Source organism: Lutzomyia longipalpis, chromosome 1 (assembly GCF_024334085.1).
Source record: "Lutzomyia longipalpis isolate SR_M1_2022 chromosome 1, ASM2433408v1".
Lineage (NCBI taxonomy): Eukaryota > Metazoa > Arthropoda > Insecta > Diptera > Psychodidae > Lutzomyia > Lutzomyia longipalpis.
Genome location: NC_074707.1, coordinates 17,565,511 through 17,586,126, shown reverse-complemented (window position 1 = coordinate 17,586,126; position 20,616 = coordinate 17,565,511). Strand labels below are relative to the sequence as shown.

Here is a 20,616-nt window from a genome sequence, read left to right as displayed (position 1 = left end):
TAAAACTCTTTAATAGTTTTAGGGTTTATGTCAGCTCAATGTTTGTTAATGTCTTTTTCCTATCCCTTTTTCACTACATAATTTCAACAAAATAATCCTCAACTTATTAGCCTCTCCCAACTTATGGGACAAAACAGAAGGAAATTATGGTGTGTGTTATGTTTTTTTTCTGCCATCACGTGAATATCCGCGAGATTAAAATTTAACGAGTGACGTCTAAAACGTTTTTGATTTTATTGAATAAAGGCACAAACGAATTGGTGGGATTGAAAAACAACCGCGAGAGATACCAACGCAGCCTAATAACTGTGATTATTACTGGGGCTAATGCAGAATGACGCTGAAAATGATGAATAATGTGAAAATTGATTTCTCAATGTGTTTTGTATGTCGTGCGCCAAAGCGAAATTTCGTGGGATTGTCCACCAGATCCACCTTCCCATATTGGCGGGGCTCCTTGGCGCGCTTTTTTTCTCCGGAGTTATGGATTGAGAATTAAATCTTACAGCACACCATTGAGGCATGAAATATCACAAACAGCAGGTGGTGGATAAATTATTGAATTCCTTTTCAATTGGCAAACAACTGCACAAGGAGGGCGAAAAACATAATTTGCCACAGCTGAAAAAAATGACGGATTAACTTGGATTGTGTGCTATGTATGTAGGTACTTCTTATATATGGATTTCATTGACGTGCACATGAAAATTCCAAAAGCCCCAAAATTTGCCAAGTGATTTATCATGGTAAACAGAGCACGACATTTTTGCCAGCTTCCGGATGAGATTCCTATAAGATGTATGTAGGTATGTTTTTCTTCATCTTTAATTTCCTCGCGTTATATATAATGCAAGTCCCCGCTGACACGTCGGAGCATTTAACGGGAATATATGGGTGAGAAGACGGGATGGGGAAAACATTAGGGACAGCAGAGTCATTAGATGTTGGGAAAAAAATAATCAACAATTTGTTAAATACCCTCACAATTGACTCGATAATTGTCCATGTCTCTGCGGTGCCTCCAGTGTTAATTCCCACCAAAAAGTCCGGCTCAAAATGTCACACTGCGCAGCACACAGAGTATTTGTCTCTCGAGGAATACCTTGAGATTTCGTGCATTTTATTCTCGATGGTGGAATATTTCCTGAGCTGCTTCTCTCATTTTTTTTTCTTTCTTATATTATTTGGCGTGTTTTATTGCCTTCCGTGGCACTTGATATGGCTGAGCATTGAGAGCCCCACATAATTCGCTGGAAGCTCTCTCGAGGGGATTTTTTTCTTCACTCCCCATCACTCAATTCCAGCATAGCCATGGCATAAAGTCTTGAATTTTTATTAATAATTTAATAAGCACTTGTCCAAGTCCCGAGCAGCAAAATTAATTCCCGCAGTTGATGCTTAAGCACAAACAGTCAGATCATGAAGCGGCAATGCGAAGGAAAAAAAAACGGCCCAGGCAGAAAAGCATAATTTTTTTCTCACTCCTCTTCCTCGACAATCTGTGGGCAGTTTTTCTGTGCACACAATCCACCCAGCAGCATAAAATATCGTTTATAATACAAAAATTATATCTGTTCTCATCCTCATCGTGATTTTTGCATGGAGTGTCTCAATCATCTGCGCGGAGGTACGAGTTAACAAAAAAATAAACCACGAGGAAGAATACTCTTGGGGCAGGGAAGATGACGACGGGTGAAAATTTATACGGTGTGTGATTATTTGTCATTAAAAAGTAATTTCTTAATTTTTGATTTTAATCAGGTACATGCCCTTATTTGCCGGGAACAGTGTAGCCATTCCACCTCATGGTGATTAATAAATCAAGCGAAATGACGAAAATATGCAAACAGTGAAAAAATAAGAGCGACAAAAAGCTAACAAAATGTGTTATTAATGATCCCCCAGTGACGATCGATGCCATCTTCCGCCGCATCGTACATACATTACATACAGTGCCCATCCTCCGCCTCCGCTGCGGCCCCAAAAAGTGAATCTTCCTCCCCGCACCCATCGATGGCCAAATCTTGCCGGCGGGATGCTGATGATGATGATAATGGTGATTAATTCGTACAGCAAGAGAGCCCATCGGAATATGCTGTTTGCACTCCATATCCGCCCCGAAAGAAGGCGAAATTGCCCATGAGATTGAGCTCACGAGACTCACCAACAACTTAATATGCTGGAAAATGCATCACCCTCGACCCCGCGCGACACCCAAATCGCCCCACACCCCTAAAATGTGCACCATGCAGTGGCTTTATTTTCACATAACACGCATTTTATTATGTGCCCGTGTAAGTGGTATGTGGGTAACGATGCAGTCATTAAATACGCATAATAATTATGCTTGCAAAGTATAAATTCGCATCTCTGTATTTTCACTCGCCACATACCACAACCAGGACGGGGGGCGCGAGAGGTGGTGATGCTCATCGAGATCGCGGGATGATGAAGATATACAACACCATGTGGATGGATACACACCAAAAAAAAACCCACATGAGAAAACCAGGAAGGTCCTCGACAACACCGATAAAGTCATTTAAGACCCCCGTCTCATCGGTGTGATTATTATTTTATTATTATACTTTATTGTAGACTTTTTTATTTCTCTCTTGTTTCACTGTAAAACATCTCAACTGGTTGTAGGGGAGACCAGGGTGAAGTGGTGCTTAATTAAATTGAATATATTCGCTCTTATAATAAAATAATTAAAGATTTGAGATGATTTTCTTATTTATTTTTCAAACTTTCACTGTTCAACAAAAAATATTATTTTATATTTATAAAGCATTTTAAAAATAATTTAAATTATATACTACAGTGCAGTTTTAATGCGCGAGAATAGTACATCCCATTATTCTTACATGTGGATCTACACTGTATTTCTTAATCATTTTAGAACTTTTGTAAGAATTCTTGTAAAAAGTTATGCAATGCATTTATTTATTTATTAGTCCTTCATTAAAGCCTAAAATCAAGCTTTATAAAAGCTTCTAAATTTTAAATTAAAAAAATATATTAGCGAACTATTTTACCCCATCTTTCCCTAATGAACCACTTTAATCGGGGGACACAAGAGTAAGAAAGAACCCCAAGAATTAAATAAAATTGGTACAGGTTGGAGATACAGTAATGTTCACCAAGTTGTTGGTTTTTTTTCTTAAATACCGCGCTCGTGATGCTCCATTTGGAAACTGAAGTGAGGTAATTAATTAAGAAAGTAGCAGGAATTTTAAGGCAAAAAAATAACGAAAATGAAAATCCACAAATCCCGGATCAACGTGGCTTCAATTAACATTACAAATAACTTTTTAAATAAGTATCAAAATAAAATAAAAAATATAAATTTAGCTCTAAAAAGAAATACTTCAAAAATATCCTGAAATCTTGAAGTTGAAAAAGAGAAAAACTTGAGAACATACATTTTTGCGGTAGAGTAATTAAATTCAAACAGAAATTGTGGTGTGTTCTCTCACATTAAATGCCCAAAGTTCAAAGAATTCTTTTCCACAGCACCACAGAAATTTACTTCTGGGGGCAATTATAATGTGCACTGAGAGCTTAACCTTGTTTTGGCTAATGAATTCCACCGAGACAGAGAAGTTTGGAATAAGTTGAATTGCGATTTGGTTAGGCCCCGCACTCTGTTGTATACAATTTGATGTTGTGTTGGGCGCATTTGCAAAGAGTTTGGTTCATTGGGTCTGAACAATTCGTGGCCAAACACAATGAAGGTGGCTGGAGGCTGTCCACCACAGTACGGCCGGAACTGAGATGGTGTGAAGGTTTCCGTGATCTTGGAATTTCACGAATTGCACTCACTTTGCTTCTCGCGTGTCCTTTGGGAGGTCATAATGCACCGTCGTCATTGCCGCATGAAAAAATTTTTAAACCAGAAAACGGAATTTCCCATCCAAAAAAAAATCCGCCCATTGCGCCGTGAATTATCCATTTAAAAAAAATATATATTATGTATATGAACAAGAAGTATATTAAACTCCAATATCTGGCGCAGTTGATGGAAATTTAGGTCACTGACGCGACTCTCAAAGTACCTTCGAGAAGTCTATAATCAAATCCGAAGACAATAATGGAAATCAACCTGCAAACCTGCAACATTCTCCAATCTTTTCTTCTACATTTCATCGTTCTTTTTTGTTCCATCGTCATCTCCCGTGTGTGGTGTGCCATGAGTATAGTGCTCCAGAAACCACAAGAATCACCACAAAAGAGCACAACTTGCTACACATTTATATTTTGCCTGGTGTTCTCTATAGGGAAATTTTTGTTCAACTTCTTGGGGGAAAATTCAATTTTAAAAGAGAGGCTGATGGAGCGAATTTCGTGCTTGGTCATTGTTTGATCTGTTTTTCGAGACAAAACCAATTTCCTCTACACTTTGAAAATGGAGTGTGACCCACAATTTTTATCATACAATACATAGGCACCTTACAATCAGGATCTTATTCGTTTCTTTTCTTTTGCGCTCTCCCTCTCTCTCGTTTGTCCTCCATGACAAATCACAGCTATTGTAAGTGACCTAATTTTTGGTTATTTGGAAGTAATAATTTTATTATTATTTCTTCATAAAAGTTTGAAATAGTGCTATACATTTGAACTCTTAGCAAAAAAAAAACAGGAATACATTTTAAAATCTAGATCCAGATTTTGTAAAAGTTAAGAAACAGATTAAGACTTGCGATCGAAAAGAAAAATTAGGATGTCTTCCATTTGTAAACGAACGTTTTCTTCTTCAAGTTTTTCTTCTGATTTTCCATGTTTATAATTTTATTTCAGCAAAATCTATATTAGAGGAATGATTTTTAATTTTTTCACTACCTCGTGATAAAAGTAGGTAAAGCTTTTTGAAAAAAAAGATAAAGATTTTTTTTTAATCTAATTTTTGTCGTAATCAGGCTCTTTTATTTTTACTTGTTCGGGAATTTTAAAATTCTACAAAATAGTTATAAAAACTATTTCTGAGCTTTTCATAACTTTTTTAAATTTTCATTTTGAGTCAGTATTGAAATTTTCACGAAACGTTGGAAATGATGGCAATAACTATTATAGGTTTATTAGGACCGCTGTTAATCAACCCCACAGTTTAACTAAAGTTTCCCATTTTTGACGGCATTGAGGGTAAATCCCAATATTGACTTAAAGTTAACATTAAAAAGACGTTATACTTAGCATTACTTTATGTCAAAAACATTCCACATCTCCCCCCAAAAGAATCCATTCTCCAACAAGATATTAACTATTCGCAAAATTTCAACATAAGTTGCAAATCACAATTTATGCTTTTTATGTACAGTTCTTGTGTGTATAAAGCAAATTTTGGAAGGGAATAAATCAACGAAAATGAAGCCAAAGGAAGGGAATTGATGATAAATTTCCAAATTATGCATCGCTCAAATTGGCAAAAGCTGAAAGTGTGACGAATTTATTTTCATCTTCCCTCCTGTTTTTTTTGATCGTGGCCAGAAGATTCCTTTCGTGCGAAAGGGATTCACCGTGGCCAATTAAAATTAATTACCCGTCAAATATCGGCATCAAATCTCATAAGATGTAACCTACAATTTTCATCCCCGAAATCACCGTCGTCCCAATCGATCTTGTGACACACTGCCACCATGCGGAATTATTCCATCAAGTATTAATTATTTAATTTCTTAATTGCTTCATTAGACTCTCCTCTTCATTTTCCCCGGCCATTAGTCTTCCTCCTCGGTGATGCTCTCGATTTTTTTTCGACCGCATGTTTGTGAATTCTGAAATCTTCGTCTCGCACTTCTTCCCCGCAAAAGACGCACACTCTCAGGGGAAAAGACGCTTCTTGTGGAACTATTTCGAAGTAATTTTCTCACAGATACTGCATTAGAGTATTTTGTCGTCACGCGACTTTTTATTATTCAATTTATGATTGAGTCATAATTAGACAGCAACTAGCCAACAAAAGATCACTTCGCACACTAGCGGCGAATAATAAATAACACACGAGAATCACAAAAATGAAATAAATAGTAATAAAAAAAAATGAAATCACATTCAAAACTTTCATCCTTCTTCGGGCTGTTCTCTCTTCTACTATATAGATGTACTCGCCGCCACTTCGCATAAGTATATCGCACATATTTGAGAATTGGCATTTTCCCCACGACCTCCAACACTATGTATTCCTCTTTCTCGAGCATATACCATTTTAGTTTTAAAAAAATATACAACATGGAATAAAATGTAATTTAAATATTTTTCAGTCTGCTGTAAAACACTCTTTGCAATTTCTTTTATATTATGTGAGTATGTGGCTTCTCTTTTTTCTCCAATGCAAAAAGCGACAGCCAAAGAGATTTAACCGCGAATATATGTGTAGCAACAAAGAAAGCGAAGCCTGAATCAATTTTGGATTATTTTACTTCCTCCACCACCGCTCGGGCTATAAGGTAGGCTATAAGGCATAAAAAGGAGAGAGACACGATGAATAAAAAAAAAAGATTGATAAAAAAGACACCACGACGAAAAGAGAATAAAAGAATAAGAGACTTAACATGAGAAGCCAATTAAAATGAGAAAAGTTCCAAATTGTCGATGAGAAATACACACAAAATCGGTCAGTTCCTGAGCTTCGAGATCATGTGGGCCACTACGGCGTATTAATGTCCTGGTAAAGGTTGAGAAACTTTACTGTGGGGAAGATTTTTAAGTTGATTGTTGTACAATAAGGTTTATTATGAGTAATATTGGCAACCTCTATATCAAAATAAAACTCGTTATTTTTTAAAATTCTATTTTACTATTTAAATAATTAAAAACTGTTAAGTTTTAAATCTCTTTTAAAAATTGCAATGAAAATGCTGTATCTTTTAGCCGAGACACTTTTTTTGCTATAAAAGATCTGATATTATTAGTTGGTATACCACAATCGTGGCATACCAAGTATTTTCTGACGTTATTTTGAAAAAAAATCTAAGAATATCTTTATAATTTTATACAAATTAAATTATTATGCAGAAATTCCAGCCTTACATCAAGAGTAGATAAATTTCTCATGAAAAATTATTTTTGTACAAAAACCTATAAAAAAAAATTTCCCCCAATTGCCATAAAACTGACAAACAACACCCGTCGACTTCCATAAACGCTTGTAACGATGAATTTTTAAAACTCTTCAATTTTTAACTATTTGCTGAAATTTCAGAATTCACCACCACAATCGTTTACGGATGATGAGGGCGCTGTATGTCAATTTTATAGAAATTTCAAAACCGTTTAAATACAAATTTTAAATTTTAAACCCCATTACTGAATTACAATATCAGTGAAATTCTACATTTCACACATGAAACAATCTTGTGGTTCCCTCGCAGAAATTAGGTCAAAGGTGCTTCAAGTTGGATGTTTATCTTGCCATTTTTGCTCATTTGTGTCCACCAGTGTGGTGAGATTGTGTGTTTTTATTGTCCTCCCTCCCATACTTGGACATCATCAAATTGTACCATAAGTGAAAACCACAAGATCTCTTGCCTCATGACCCAGGAATTTTTGGTGACACCACACCAATAGCAATTTAGTCAAAGAGAAATTCTACAATTTGGTACTCAATTTTTGTAATGAAGGTGGGCGGGGAGGGTGGATATCAAAAGAAATCACCATAGAGAGCATCATACACCGCAGACATCGAAAAGCACGCGACAAATAATTCTATTTATCTTCCATTGTTGTTGGGCGCGCATGAGCATCGGGCGGAGGAAAAAGATGAAAACTCATGGTTTCCGCTTCATAACCGAAATCATCACTTTTTGTGGTGTCTTTTGTTACAATCTGTCACCACTTTACTTCAACTTCTTCTGCCATCGACACAAAAATTATTATGACAAATGATGAAGACAAGTTCAGCAATAGATGCACGACAAAGAAGTTGAGGATTGCAAGTGTGGAAAAAAAATCTATCGTGCCTATGAGTTTTTTTTGTTGTTCAAAAAGCGAAAACATTGTCATGAATTCTGTGTTTTGTGCCCTCGTCTATAATTGCATGTATATAATCTTATGCAACTCAGACAGCCAATAATATATTTTTTTCCGTCACTGGCACCAACAATCCACACATTTCCACCTCTTTTTCACAGTTATACTTATTATATATTAACGATAGATTTAAAGAAAAAACTCATATTTTGACATTATAATTAATGAGTCATTTGCAGATTTTTATGCCGTGCTTCAATGGAGATGTATGTATGTTGGTTGAACCATCAATTCTGGCACAACATCATGCAGAAGTACCACTATCTTTTTTTTTTTTCATTTCACAATTAAATGCTTTTGTAAATATAATTTCTTAAATTATATATTTTTTCTTAAATTTCTTTTCACTTGATTATTTAGTCGGACGTGTAATTAATTTTTGAGCATAAATTTTTATTTCGGAAACATTTTAATATTTATTTTATTATAATTTTTAATTAATCCAAGTAGTCCAAGTTCCTTAAAACCAACGACATTCTTTTGATATTCCATCTTTTAGTTTGGAATAAAAATAAAATTTCTTTATTGGGGTTTATTCTGGAATTGAAATTTAGATAATATTTATTGCTTTATTAATTTTAATTCTTTGACGAGCGCTTGAAACAAAGAAATGAGTGGCGTATTGCTAGGTAAGGTACACCCTAATGTAGGTTTTATTTTTAATGTTTTTAATAGTAAAAAACGTACGTTTTCTTTAAATTAAGAAAATCAATTAAAATAATTTGAATTCGGTAAAATGTAATGTTTTATCAAAACTACCGACAGAAAGGACAGAAAGAATTATTCCATTACCTATTAGGCACAAAATCTAAAAATATAAAATCACCGTCTATCCGTAGTTGAAAAAAATCTAACACATTAACTTGTAGGAAGTATTTACAAGTAAGGAACTCAGTGATTACAATCCAGAATCAAAGAGCAGAATAATACCAATTATACTGTGGCATAAGATAATTTCTATTCAGCCATATAATAATAGTGCAATGGAAATGTGGATACTTTTTTATCGGCATTTTAATCAATTCAAATTACATTTATATCGCGAAAAGATTAACTTGTTTTAAAATAGTGTGTGTTACAGTATTTTAAGCGAAAAATTCTTTTTATTTTAACTTTTTTTTACGTTTCTATGATATTTTTTTCAGCAGAGCTTACACAGAGCAACTATGCAAAATTAGATTATTTGCATAATAGCATATTCATTTTCTCGCACGATACTGTCATATGTGGAGACGAGGCTCAAATTTTTTCTATCTCGTGCATGAATAAAATAGCTCGATTTTCCACCAAAAATTTCTATCTCTACCTCAATATCTTGACATTTTGTCAGATGGCAAAAGCAATTTAAGGAGGTGTTTGGCGCTCCACTGCCGGGCGCTGAGGATGTCTCGAGAGTAGCAAAAAAAATCGTCTCATTCGTCAAAATATTCATTAGATTATTTTTTGCTCCTTCACCACCTCTCTATGTTGGCTCTTATATGGTTATGTGTATCTAAAACTATTTCAAGTGTGCACATTGCCATCGGCAAGGATTCGAGAAATTTGAAACTCGAGGTAGTGAAACTTGTTAGCTCTTATATACGCAAAGCAAATTCATGAAGCAAAACAATCAATAAAGCGTTTGGGGCACACCAAAAAAAAAACAGACAAGACAACAGGTAGTTTATAAGACACTTTTGATGGATATCATGAAATTGAGATAAAGAAAGAAACAGAAATTCGATGGTAGACAAAAAAATTCGTACAAAAATCCAATTTGCATAGGAAATTGATGATCTTCTAAAAGTGAAATTCGATAAATCCTATAAATGAGGAAGTGCTCTACGCGGAGACCCAGAGTCTCATCTTCCCAAAAGATGCTTGAAATTTTTTCACCCAATCCTCTTCCCCGGCAATCCGATAGAAATCTTCCAATATGCATTTAAAATCCGCTTGATCATTAATTATTGCATTATCGGATTGAATAGAGACACGATTTTCTTGATGTTTGTCTCCCGAGACGTTTCACAGCGTTACATTGTTACGGCGACTTTTGTGCCAGAGCGCATAATTGATTGGCAATTGGTGGATAAAATGAATTTATTAATACTACAAATCACATAATGGCATTTTAAGCAGCCAAGAAATGACGACAATCTTGACGTAAGTTTTTTCAGTTTGTCTCACAAACGCAAGTTTTTGCTCACAGAGTAGATTTTTATTAATTTCTCGTCTCACCCAACCTCAATCACATTTCATCCAAAAGATAAATTGCTGAACGCGTTTAAATTTAATGATTATTCTTACCGTTGAAATCTTTTCGCGGAATTTTTATTACTTTTTTTTTCTCATATTAATTTTTCCTATAAACTTTAAGAATATTTTTCTTCAAGAAAAAAACTCGATGAGTGGGTTAAATAGAGCAACAAAGGAGCGATACTTGAGTGATAAACCCCCTTCGCGTGCTGAACCATTTACGCATTCTAAAGTCAGTAGTAACCTGGCGCCACTGCCAAAGAATTCTTTTTAACAATAAAATTTAAATAAGTCCAGACAACTTCCATATGCCCGAAAAAAAGAGATCTCTTTTAAAGTAAATTGAATAACCTTGCTGTGAAAAAAATGTGATTAATTTTTTGCTGCCTGAAATCGAGCGCATATCGCTGTTGAGTAATTTAGCAAAAGAGCTAGTTTGTATTAACATATGTAAAAGTATCTCGTAATTAGCCAGATATTAAAAATTGTGTGTGTGTCGTAGGCACACAAAAAATCCTTGGATGCTGTTTTTTTAGTTCTTCTCAGGTACGCCATGGTCTTCATGCAAATTGAACTAAAGAGCACCTCTTTTTGCCAAACAATCTGTGCCCATTTTAGAAAATATATGTAGGTACAACACAGGGACGTAGTCAGAAATCTATTGAAGGAGGTGTTTTAGTTTTTCAATTTAAAGGACACTCAAATTGTTTAGGAACTTTTATTTAACACTTTTTAAGAGTTGAGAGTAATGAAGATTGAATATTAAATTCGAAACGAATTTGCGGGTTTTGTGTATTTGTGCAACTCTAACGTTTAACATTTGTTCTAACGTTTGACGTTTCTTTCATAAAGTTTAAAGTTCACTCTAACGTTTGACAGTTTCATTTTAACGTTTGACGTTTGTTCTCAAAATTTTGACAATATGTTTCCAAACGTTTGACATTAACATTATGACGTTTAACATTCCTGTTTTAAACTTTGATATAAAATGTTATATTTTCTAATTTTTAACATCTATTCTAACGTTGTCTTTCTAACGTTTGACGTTTTTATAACCTCTGAATTTTCCGTTAAAAAATCATAAAATTTTGAAATTAATTTTTTGAACTAAAACGAAAATCTGATTAGACTGAATTTTATGTTGTTCAGACACCCAAACACTTTCCCTGGCTCCGCCACTGATTACACCAAAGCAACATAAATGTACTTCTGACCAATAAATATACGCCTGAAAATTTATGAATATTCCTCTACTTTGATAAATGACAATTTATACACCCATCATCATTAGGCTTCTTCGCCAAACGAGATGAGGTTTCGCCCGTTTTGCCGCACTTCAAGCGGGTGGAACCAAACCAGAGTTGCACCCGGAATAGATTGGAGATTTCTACAAAACTCTGCTTCGAGGTATTTATTTTTCTTCTTTCTTTCCTGAATGATTGTTGTTGATATTTAACGCATCGCACACATGTATTACCTGAAACTATTGTTCTTAAAGTTCAATTGCAATTATCGATAATGTGATTAAGATTCTCCGAGAGATTCTCTGAGAAACATTAAAATGATTCAATGAGTGTAATTTTCCATTTAATGTTTGAGCCAGATATGTATGTATGTAGTACTGATGTGAGTGAGTTGTAGATGATCTTCAGTGGAGATAAAAGGTCAAGTCGTTTGTGATTTGTTTTAGATTGTTTGTAATTTAAATGCAAGAATACGATTAAATAGCATTTATTTTGTCCTCACGATATTCTCTGTCCATAATGAACTGTTAGAACCTTAGAATTTGATCCTAAGAAGAAGCATAAGCTAAACCTTCTTACGTTAATTTTTCAAATTGGAGCTTTTTAATTTTATATTTATAAATTGATTGACCTTATTCTTTTTGACCAAAGGCCAACGATATCCCCCAACACCTTTGCACACAAAGAAATCATCGTTAAAGTGCTGTTAATGGGATCAATTTGCAAAAAATTAGCGAACATGCCACGAAATCTTCCTGCAGCTCTGTGATGAGAACAAGAAGGTAGCCCAAATACAGGTATATATGGATGGTTTTATACATATCTATATTTATGAGAATAATGATTTGTATGCAGGGGAGATGGTACTGAAAGTCAAAACAGATCTGCAGAGAGCGAGTATAATTCGAATATTATACATCATTGGAATGACCCGATCACAAATATTGCCGCAAGCCAAGCAATCCATACCGGCAGATCTTCTCAAACCTCCCATCGATTTATAATGACTTCATTCGGGTGCGCTTCACATTTCTCATTCTGCATAGAGGTTCTGTATACATACATATGTATATATGCTGGGAGATGCTTCCCTGGGTACCGCCACCACTGATTAAACACCTCGTGGTTAGTGAGAGATGGACCAGAGAAACCTCATGATTACGATTCCGTACTGCCCTGTCCCTAATTGCGCGATAATTTCTCTCCGGATGCGCATTTTTCACTCCTTTAATTATATTTCTCTGGTTGTTTCTCTGATTGTGGCGTCGCTCTCGTGATCTGCACATCCGTCCCACCAATGGTAGGTATATACTAAGTGGATGGTCATATTGCTTATTATCATGATGCCAGGATCGCTCTTTTTTTGGGCAACTTTCCATTTGGCCACGTGAAAAGTCGATTGTTTCGAATTGAGACATTAAAAACAGCGTGGTGGTTGCCCTTTTTTTACTTTACTTGCCCCCCTTGTACTCTCAATCAAGACATTGAGGCCGTGGAAGATGGATTGGATTTTTTTCCTTAATCACAGAGACTCTCCACCGATGGATTGGGAAGAAGAGAAAAATAAGAAAAATCATTTCTTGCGATAACATCACGATCCTGCGATCTTTATTTGCCTTTTCTTGTCTTTCCTCCGCAAAAATCCCCCGCGAGATAATCAACGAGAGAAAGAGAGACATTCTAAATAAGACGCACCAAATTGTGAAATGAGATTTCCTCCCGAGATGGGGGTACAATGAAAGTTCTCATCATGAAAAATACATGTAACGCGTATATGCAATTGAACCGAATTTACGTTGAGGCTTTATTCCACGCACAGCATCGTCTGCGTATAACCCAGACATCCATCCATAATGTATAATGCACCCATTAAGGTGGAGAAGATGATGTGTGAAGCATATAAAAATCTCCTTTGGAGTACTGGCTGCATAATTTATGAAGAATATTGGTGAAGAATTTATGTTGCTCTTCATCATATCGTGTTAACATTGTAGACACTTGGGATTTTTTTTATCATGTATCTCACGCCATTTTTTTGTACCTTTCTCACTCTTTTATGTGTGAAAAGTGGATACCACAGCAATCCGCGGGCCTCCTCCTCACATAAGTTGTATCGCGCGAAAGGGCGACGTCATTGATACTTATGAACAATTTGGGACCCCATAAACCATTCCATGTTGCCACAGCGCCCTCGGTACCAGCAGTCTATGGGCCCAAAGTACTGTGGTCATGAGTTTGAGTATTTAATTAAGAGGAGCCCTACGGTGCCATTGGGGAAATTTATGTGCTCAATATACGTAGCATTTTATAATTTTAAAGTGTAACCGTTAACCTGTAATTTGGCGTCTTACACACACAAAATATTATTTGCCGCATTGGGGTATCGCATGCAATCGATTGCGGCATTTACTTTTCAGTATACGCGCATAATAAAATTCGCACCACTCGGGGCAGGAGGGCTCCGTCAGGGACGCAAGGCGAAAGTCTTTCTCTCCGCCGGACATCTCTTCATCTCACCTCGATCGCACTGCGAACTCCCTCCCCACTGGGGCTCACATGATCGCGATCATTTTGGCACTAGCTGACATCCAAAGTGGTTGTTAAATTGCTAAGAGATGTCAAGTTTAATCAATACGGGCAAAACGACGTTATTTATGTTCGGATGAAGGAAAAACCCCTTTACAGAGTATTTTTTTGGGCAGCATCGTACCTGCCTTCCACCACGCAGCAATATATATGTACCTACCATCTCTCTTGTCCATCATGGAGTCACGCATTAAAATTCCTCTCGAAAATTGTATTTCATCGTCGTGTATTTCATTTGTTCTTTCTCTCATTTTCTCATCTCGCATGAGCCTTTTGTTGCTTGCGCGGATTCTGCACAAATTTGACCAATCTTCGCCATCCGCCATTGTCCATCTCTCTATGACACAAAAGACCCGTGGCTGTGTCGCTCAATACACCGGAAATTGGGAATAATTTATCAAACGACTCGCGAGGGTATTATTGAATTTTCTCCTGGATTATCGTTGTTAATCAACAAAAAAATTGCATGTGCGCTGCTTTAGCTAAAAAAAATTAAAGATTTATTGGTATGGACTATCCAAGAGAGACCTCAATGGAGGACTATTAGATGGAGAGACTGTACACCACGTAAGATTTTGATAAATCTATATTAAACTATCACAAAAATAGAAGAAAAGTAGGAGAAAGAGTTAATCAATTTGGACAATTTTCATTTCAAAATTCTAAAAATCGATCGGGTTTAAAGATCTTGTCGAGCTTAAAAACTTTAAAGCTCTTTTTGCGATTATTTTCCTTTATTTAAATCTAAAAGTCTTTTTTAAAGTTCGTTTTAAAGCTTTGAATTCACTCTCGATCTCCAAAATTTTTTTTCAAAAAATCTTTTAAATTATGCAAGAATGTAAAAAGAAGCTGCAATCCAGCGACATTTTGCTTTATTTTAATAATTAAAATATTAGATGTTCCTAAAATTAATGAAAATATGCAGATGGCCACGAGGGCCCTTAAAATGACATTAAGATGTGTGGGAGCGAGAGCGAAGGGTAAGCGGTACAGCTGGACTAGAGCGACACTTGGCCGGGAGAACTTGAAGTGTACAGACAAGTGTAGAGAAGCAGAGTGAAATATATAAAGATAGAAGAGAAGTTAAGAAAACGTAAGTAGTTTTAATTACCACAAATGGCGACGAGGATTAATCACCCTCGTTGGAAAAGGAAAGTGCATGGAAAATGAGTTTTTTTTTCATTAAGAGAAAATTTGAAATTTTGCATTGAGTAAAATTCCAATATGGCTGCTGATCATACGGGTTTTTTTTCTTGCTTTTATATGTCCCTTTATCGCTGTTTTTGAGATCTATTATTAATAAAAAGTGAAGCTCATAATTATCATATAAAAATTGAATAACGGAACTATCAGCATAGGAGAGTGTCTTTAGATTAATGTTGTAATATGTTGTATCTCAGAGAGAATTTAATTTGAGATAAAAGTTTTTTTCGCTCTCTTTTCATCCGAGAGAATTTTGTTGAAACTGGTTTTGATGAAACAAAGAAGATTTGATAAAGCGATAAAGCGAATTACATTGCAATTTAAATGGTGATAAACCATGGGAAGTATCTGATTTGTTTTATATGAGAATTAATTTGGAATATGTTGATGAAAATGATTTGATTTTGCTCTACAATAGAAAAGCTATTGTAGGATGGTCTTTGAGACCTGGAATAAAAATGATTAGAGAATTGCGCTACAATAGGAAAGCTATTGTAGGAGGGTCGGTTAGACCTGGATTTGATTTTATGCGCTACAATATCGATGGTATTGTAGGAGGGTTTTTTTTTCTCTTTTTCTTTTGTTGAAGAGATAAAAAGAACCTGGATAAGACTGATGATATGAAATTGAAGATTTTATGTGGCATAATATTTTTTTTAATATTTTGCATGTGAATTGATTGATAGCGTAATGATGAGAGAGAGAGTTGTGGTTGAATTTAGAGAAATGTCTCGGATTTCTTATAGATACGGAGAGAAACGATACCTGATTGTGAGAATGGAGAGGTTTTACAACCTGCCACCATTCAAATGTGCTACCCTATCGGCGAGTGAGGGTAGACGGAAATGGCTACAATGGAAGAGAGGATTTTTGCACATTGCGAATATTTCTAAAGAAACAAATAAAACAAATCTGAAGTCTCTGCTTTTGTCTCAAGGAGGGTTGGAATTGCAAGATGTTTTTTACAGCATCCCGGGGGCGGATGTAGAAGAAGATGTGGGTGAAGATGAGGATGAAGTAGTTGATCCATACAAGGTTGCACTTGAGAAGTTGGACGCATATTTTGCTCCCAAGCGCCATGAATCTTATGAAAGATTTGATTTTTGGGCATTGAAGCCTGAGGTTGATGAGCCATTTGAAAAATTCGTCCTGCGTGTCCAGCAACATGCCTCGAAATGCCAATTTGGGAGAACGGAGCAAGAAGCGAGAGACACAGCAATTATGGACAAGGTGATTCAATTAGCTTCTATAGAGCTGCGAGAAAAATTGCTGGAGAAGAAAAATCCGACAGTGGGTAACATGATCAATCAAGTGAATATTTTTCAAATGATCAAAGCTCAGGCAAAGGAGATGGGTCAACCAGCCACAAAGATTGAGTTGAATACTGAGGTGAATCAGATACAAGCCAAACCTGATAATCCAAAACCCATGACTAATGTGGAATGTTTCCGATGTGGTAGAAAAGGACATTATGCTCGGGATCCCAAATGTCCGGCGAAGGATAAAACCTGCCTCAAGTGTAAGATGCGTGGTCATTTTGCCGTAAAATGCCAACAACAGCAGCGTGGGGTGAAACGATCCAATGATTCACAGGTGACTACCACCCCTCCCGAAAAGAAAAGCAAGGTAAATGCTGTTGCGACGGACAGTGAGGCAAAACCACTGGAGAGTTTTATCTACAATATCGGAGATGGTGATGAGCGCATTTGGTGTCGAGTTGGAGGAGTTCTCGTTGAGATGTTGATTGACTCAGGGTCTTCACAAAATATTATTGATGAAGCAACGTGGACGTATATGAAGAACAATGATGCGGTTATTCAGGAGGTTGAAGGGGAAGCTCGATCTATTTTGAGAGCATATGCGCAGAATGATCCACTGCAGATTTTGAAGGTTTTTAAGGCTGAGATAGCTATTGCTGAAGGGAATGATAAGTTGTTGAAAACCGCAACGTTCTATGTGATCAAAGGGGGTTCACTTTGTTTGCTTGGGAGATACACAGCCAAGTTGTTGGGGGTGTTGATTTTGGGATTACCCAGCACTCAGGATCATTTCATCGGACAAATGGAAGAGAAGAGAATCACCCCTTTTCCTAAGATGAAAGGGATTAAACTTGTGATTCCAATTGATGATTCAGTTCAACCAGTCACTCAACATGCTCGTCGCCCTCCAATCGCGCTTTTGAAGAAAGTTGAGGAAAAATTGGAGGAATTGGAAAGATCTGATATCATAGAACCGGTGAATGAACACAGCGCTTGGGTTTCACCAATTGTGGTGATCTCAAAGGACAATGGAGATATCCGCCTCTGTGTGGACATGCGACAAGCAAACAAAGCGATTAAGCGTGAAAATCACTTGATGCCCGTGTTGGAAGACTTCTTGCCACGATTGGAGTCAGCGAAAATTTTTTCACGCCTGGACATCAAAAACGCCTTTCATCAAATTGAATTGGACGAAAGCTCTCGCCATATAACGACTTTTATAACCCACAAAGGTATGTTTCGGTATAAACGACTGATGTTCGGAATTTCCTGTGCCCCTGAAATTTTCCAGAAGGTAATGGAGCAAATTTTGTGCGGGTGCCACAATGCTATGAATTATATTGATGATATAATTGTTTTCGGGGTTTCTCTGGAGGATCATGACAAGGCGTTGAATAAAGTATTGGCTACTTTGAAAGAGAATGATGTACTCTTGAATCAATCGAAATGCATATTTCGTGTTTCTCAAATTCAGTTTTTGGGACACGTGCTTTCTGAGAAAGGCATCAGACCGATGGAATCTAAAGTGGAAGCAGTACAAAAGTTTAGGTCACCTGAAACAAAGGAAGAAGTTCGCAGTTTTCTCGGATTGATAACGTATGTTAGTAGATTTCTTCCTGATTGTGCAACGGCCACATTTCCTCTCAGACAATTGATGTGCAGCAGTGACTCCTTTATTTGGAAGGAAATCCATCAGGAAGCATTTGATAAGCTGAAGAACATGATTGGTAATGCACAGATATTGAGTTTCTTTAATGATAATCGCCGCACTCGTTTGGTAGCTGATGCATCTCCAGTGGGGTTGGGAGCAGTTCTGTTGCAATTCGAGGATGACACTGATGATAAACCACTAATCATTGCTTATGCGAGTAAATGTCTCTCCAAAACTGAACGCAAGTACTGCCAAACGGAGAAGGAGACTCTAGCTCTCGTTTGGTCAGTGGAAAAATTCTACACATACCTCATTGGAAGAAAATTTGAGCTTGTCACTGATCATAAGCCACTGGAATTGATTTTCAAGCCCACCTCTAAGACATGTGCAAGGATTGAGAGATGGTTGCTCAGGCTTCAGTCGTTCCATTTCAAGGTGATCTACAAAAAGGGTTCTACCAATATTGCAGATCCACTCTCACGACTTTCAGTAATGAATGGAAGTACGGAATTCGAGGCTGAAACAGTTTGTATGGTTTTACCTATACTAGAGTCTGCAGCAGTTGATGTCGCTGAGATGGTTGAAGCATCCAAAAATGATCCCGAAATTCAAGCTGTTAAGGAAGCTTTGGAGACCGAAAAGTGGACGAGTGATATGGTGAAGCCATATCAAGCTTTCAGACAAGAGTTTGGAATGATAGGGGAGATATTGGTGAGGGGAACTAAATTTGTAGTTCCTAAATGTTTGAGGACAAGGATGATGGAGCTGGCACATGAAGGACACCCTGGAGAAACATCAATGAAGAAACGCCTCCGAGAAAGAGTGTGGTGGCCCTCCATGGATGCAGAAATCATCAAGATTGTCAAGAAGTGTGAAGGATGTCGTTTGATTGAAGTGCCAAGCCACCCAGAACCAATGCAGAGGAAGAGGTTGCCAGAAGGACCGTGGATAGATTTGGCAATAGATTTTCTGGGGCCTCTACCGTCGGGGGAACATATTCTCGTTGTAGTAGATTACTACAGCAGGTACAAGGAAATCGAGATTATGCCCCGAATCACCGCCAAAGATACAGTAGCTCGGCTTGACAAAATATTCACCAGGCTCGGCTATCCCCGCACAATCACGTTGGATAACGCTAAACAGTTTGTAAGCGCTGAATTTCACGAATATTGCAAGATCAAGGGAATTGTCCTCAATCACACCATTCCCTATTGGCCTCAGCAAAATGGTGAGGTGGAGAGGCAGAATAGGTCCTTGTTGAAAAGGATAAGGATCAGCCATAGTCTCGACCGAAACTGGAAGAGGGATTTACATGACTATCTGGTTATGTACTACACGACTCCGCACAGTACTACGGGAAAGACCCCAACCGAGCTTCTTTACGGTAAAACTATAAGGAGCAAAATTCCCTCTTTGGGAGATATTGCAACAGCTCCTCCTGTTTCAGACTACAGGGATCGTGATCAATTGTTGAAAGAGAAGGGGAAAGCGTGTGAGGATGAGAAGAGACGAGCAATGGTGTCAGACATAGTAGTTGGGGACAAGGTATTAATGAAGAATTTGCTCCCTGGGAATAAGCTACAAACCCCGTTTGGTCCAACAGAATACATTGTTAAACGGAGGACAGGAGCATCAGTGGTGATTGAGGATTCGGACGGAGTACAATATGAGAGAAATGTATCTCATCTCAAGAAAGTGCAGAAAGATGCAGATGATGCAGATGTTACTCCTGGGAAAGTTCATAATCCTCAACCGGGACCATCTCGACCTCGTAAGAGGAAAACTGAGTTCCAGGGTGGAGTAGTCACCAGGGCAAGGAAGCGTCGTGAAGAAAAGGAGAGGTGTGGGAGCGAGAGCGAAGGGTAAGCGGTACAGCTGGACTAGAGCGACACTTGGCCGGGAGAACTTGAAGTGTACAGACAAGTGTAGAGAAGCAGAGTGAAATATATAAAGATAGAAGAGAAGTTAAGAAAACGTAAGTAGTTTTAATTACCACAAGATGTATGTGTTATACGCCTTAGTCAATAAAATTATTCTAAAAATGTCTTAATTACTGACCATTAATTGCATAAAAAGCTAAAGAGCATTTCAGCACGTATAGCGTACATCACTTTCAAATAAACTGCCCTTGGCCACAGAGGTGACAAAAAGTCTTTTCGTGAATTTGAGTGTGTAAATATGGGATTTTAATAGTGGCAATAATGTATGGGGAAGGTGGCACGAAGTCCACGGTGCCGTGGGCATGTCACCAAAGTGAGGATGAGGCTAATTTATGTGGTGATTCGCACGAAATCCACAGAAGTCTCTCTCGGGGGATTTTCTCATTATGGGTAAAGAAGGGGCACCCTCGGCGGCGGTTTGGCCACGAAGGAGGCCGCACAAGTGCATCCATGATCTTCATGCAGAATGC

General features: G+C 37.2%; 1 protein-coding gene across 1 annotated transcript; it reads left to right on the top strand.

Moving 5' to 3' along the window:
- The first annotated feature begins 16,073 nt into the window (after nt 1-16,073).
- LOC129786961 (uncharacterized protein K02A2.6-like) lies at nt 16,074-20,072 on the top strand. Its single transcript, XM_055822227.1, has 3 exons — nt 16,074-16,125; nt 16,237-17,787; nt 18,337-20,072. The coding sequence occupies exons 1-3, from the start codon at nt 16,074-16,076 to the stop codon at nt 20,070-20,072; spliced, it is 3,339 nt and encodes a 1,112-aa protein (XP_055678202.1).
- The last annotated feature ends 544 nt before the right edge of the window (nt 20,073-20,616 follow it).

Excerpts from the sequence above, each read along its gene's own strand:
- LOC129786961 (XM_055822227.1), top strand. The coding sequence starts at position 16,074 with ATGGAGAGGTTTTACAACCTGCCACCATTCAAATGTGCTACCCTATCG. Across the intron at positions 16,126-16,236 it reads ATGTGCTACCCTATCGGCGA|GGTTGGAATTGCAAGATGTT; the intron begins GTGAGGGTAGAC and ends TGTCTCAAGGAG. Across the intron at positions 17,788-18,336 it reads GACTTTTATAACCCACAAAG|CTGATGCATCTCCAGTGGGG; the intron begins GTATGTTTCGGT and ends CTCGTTTGGTAG.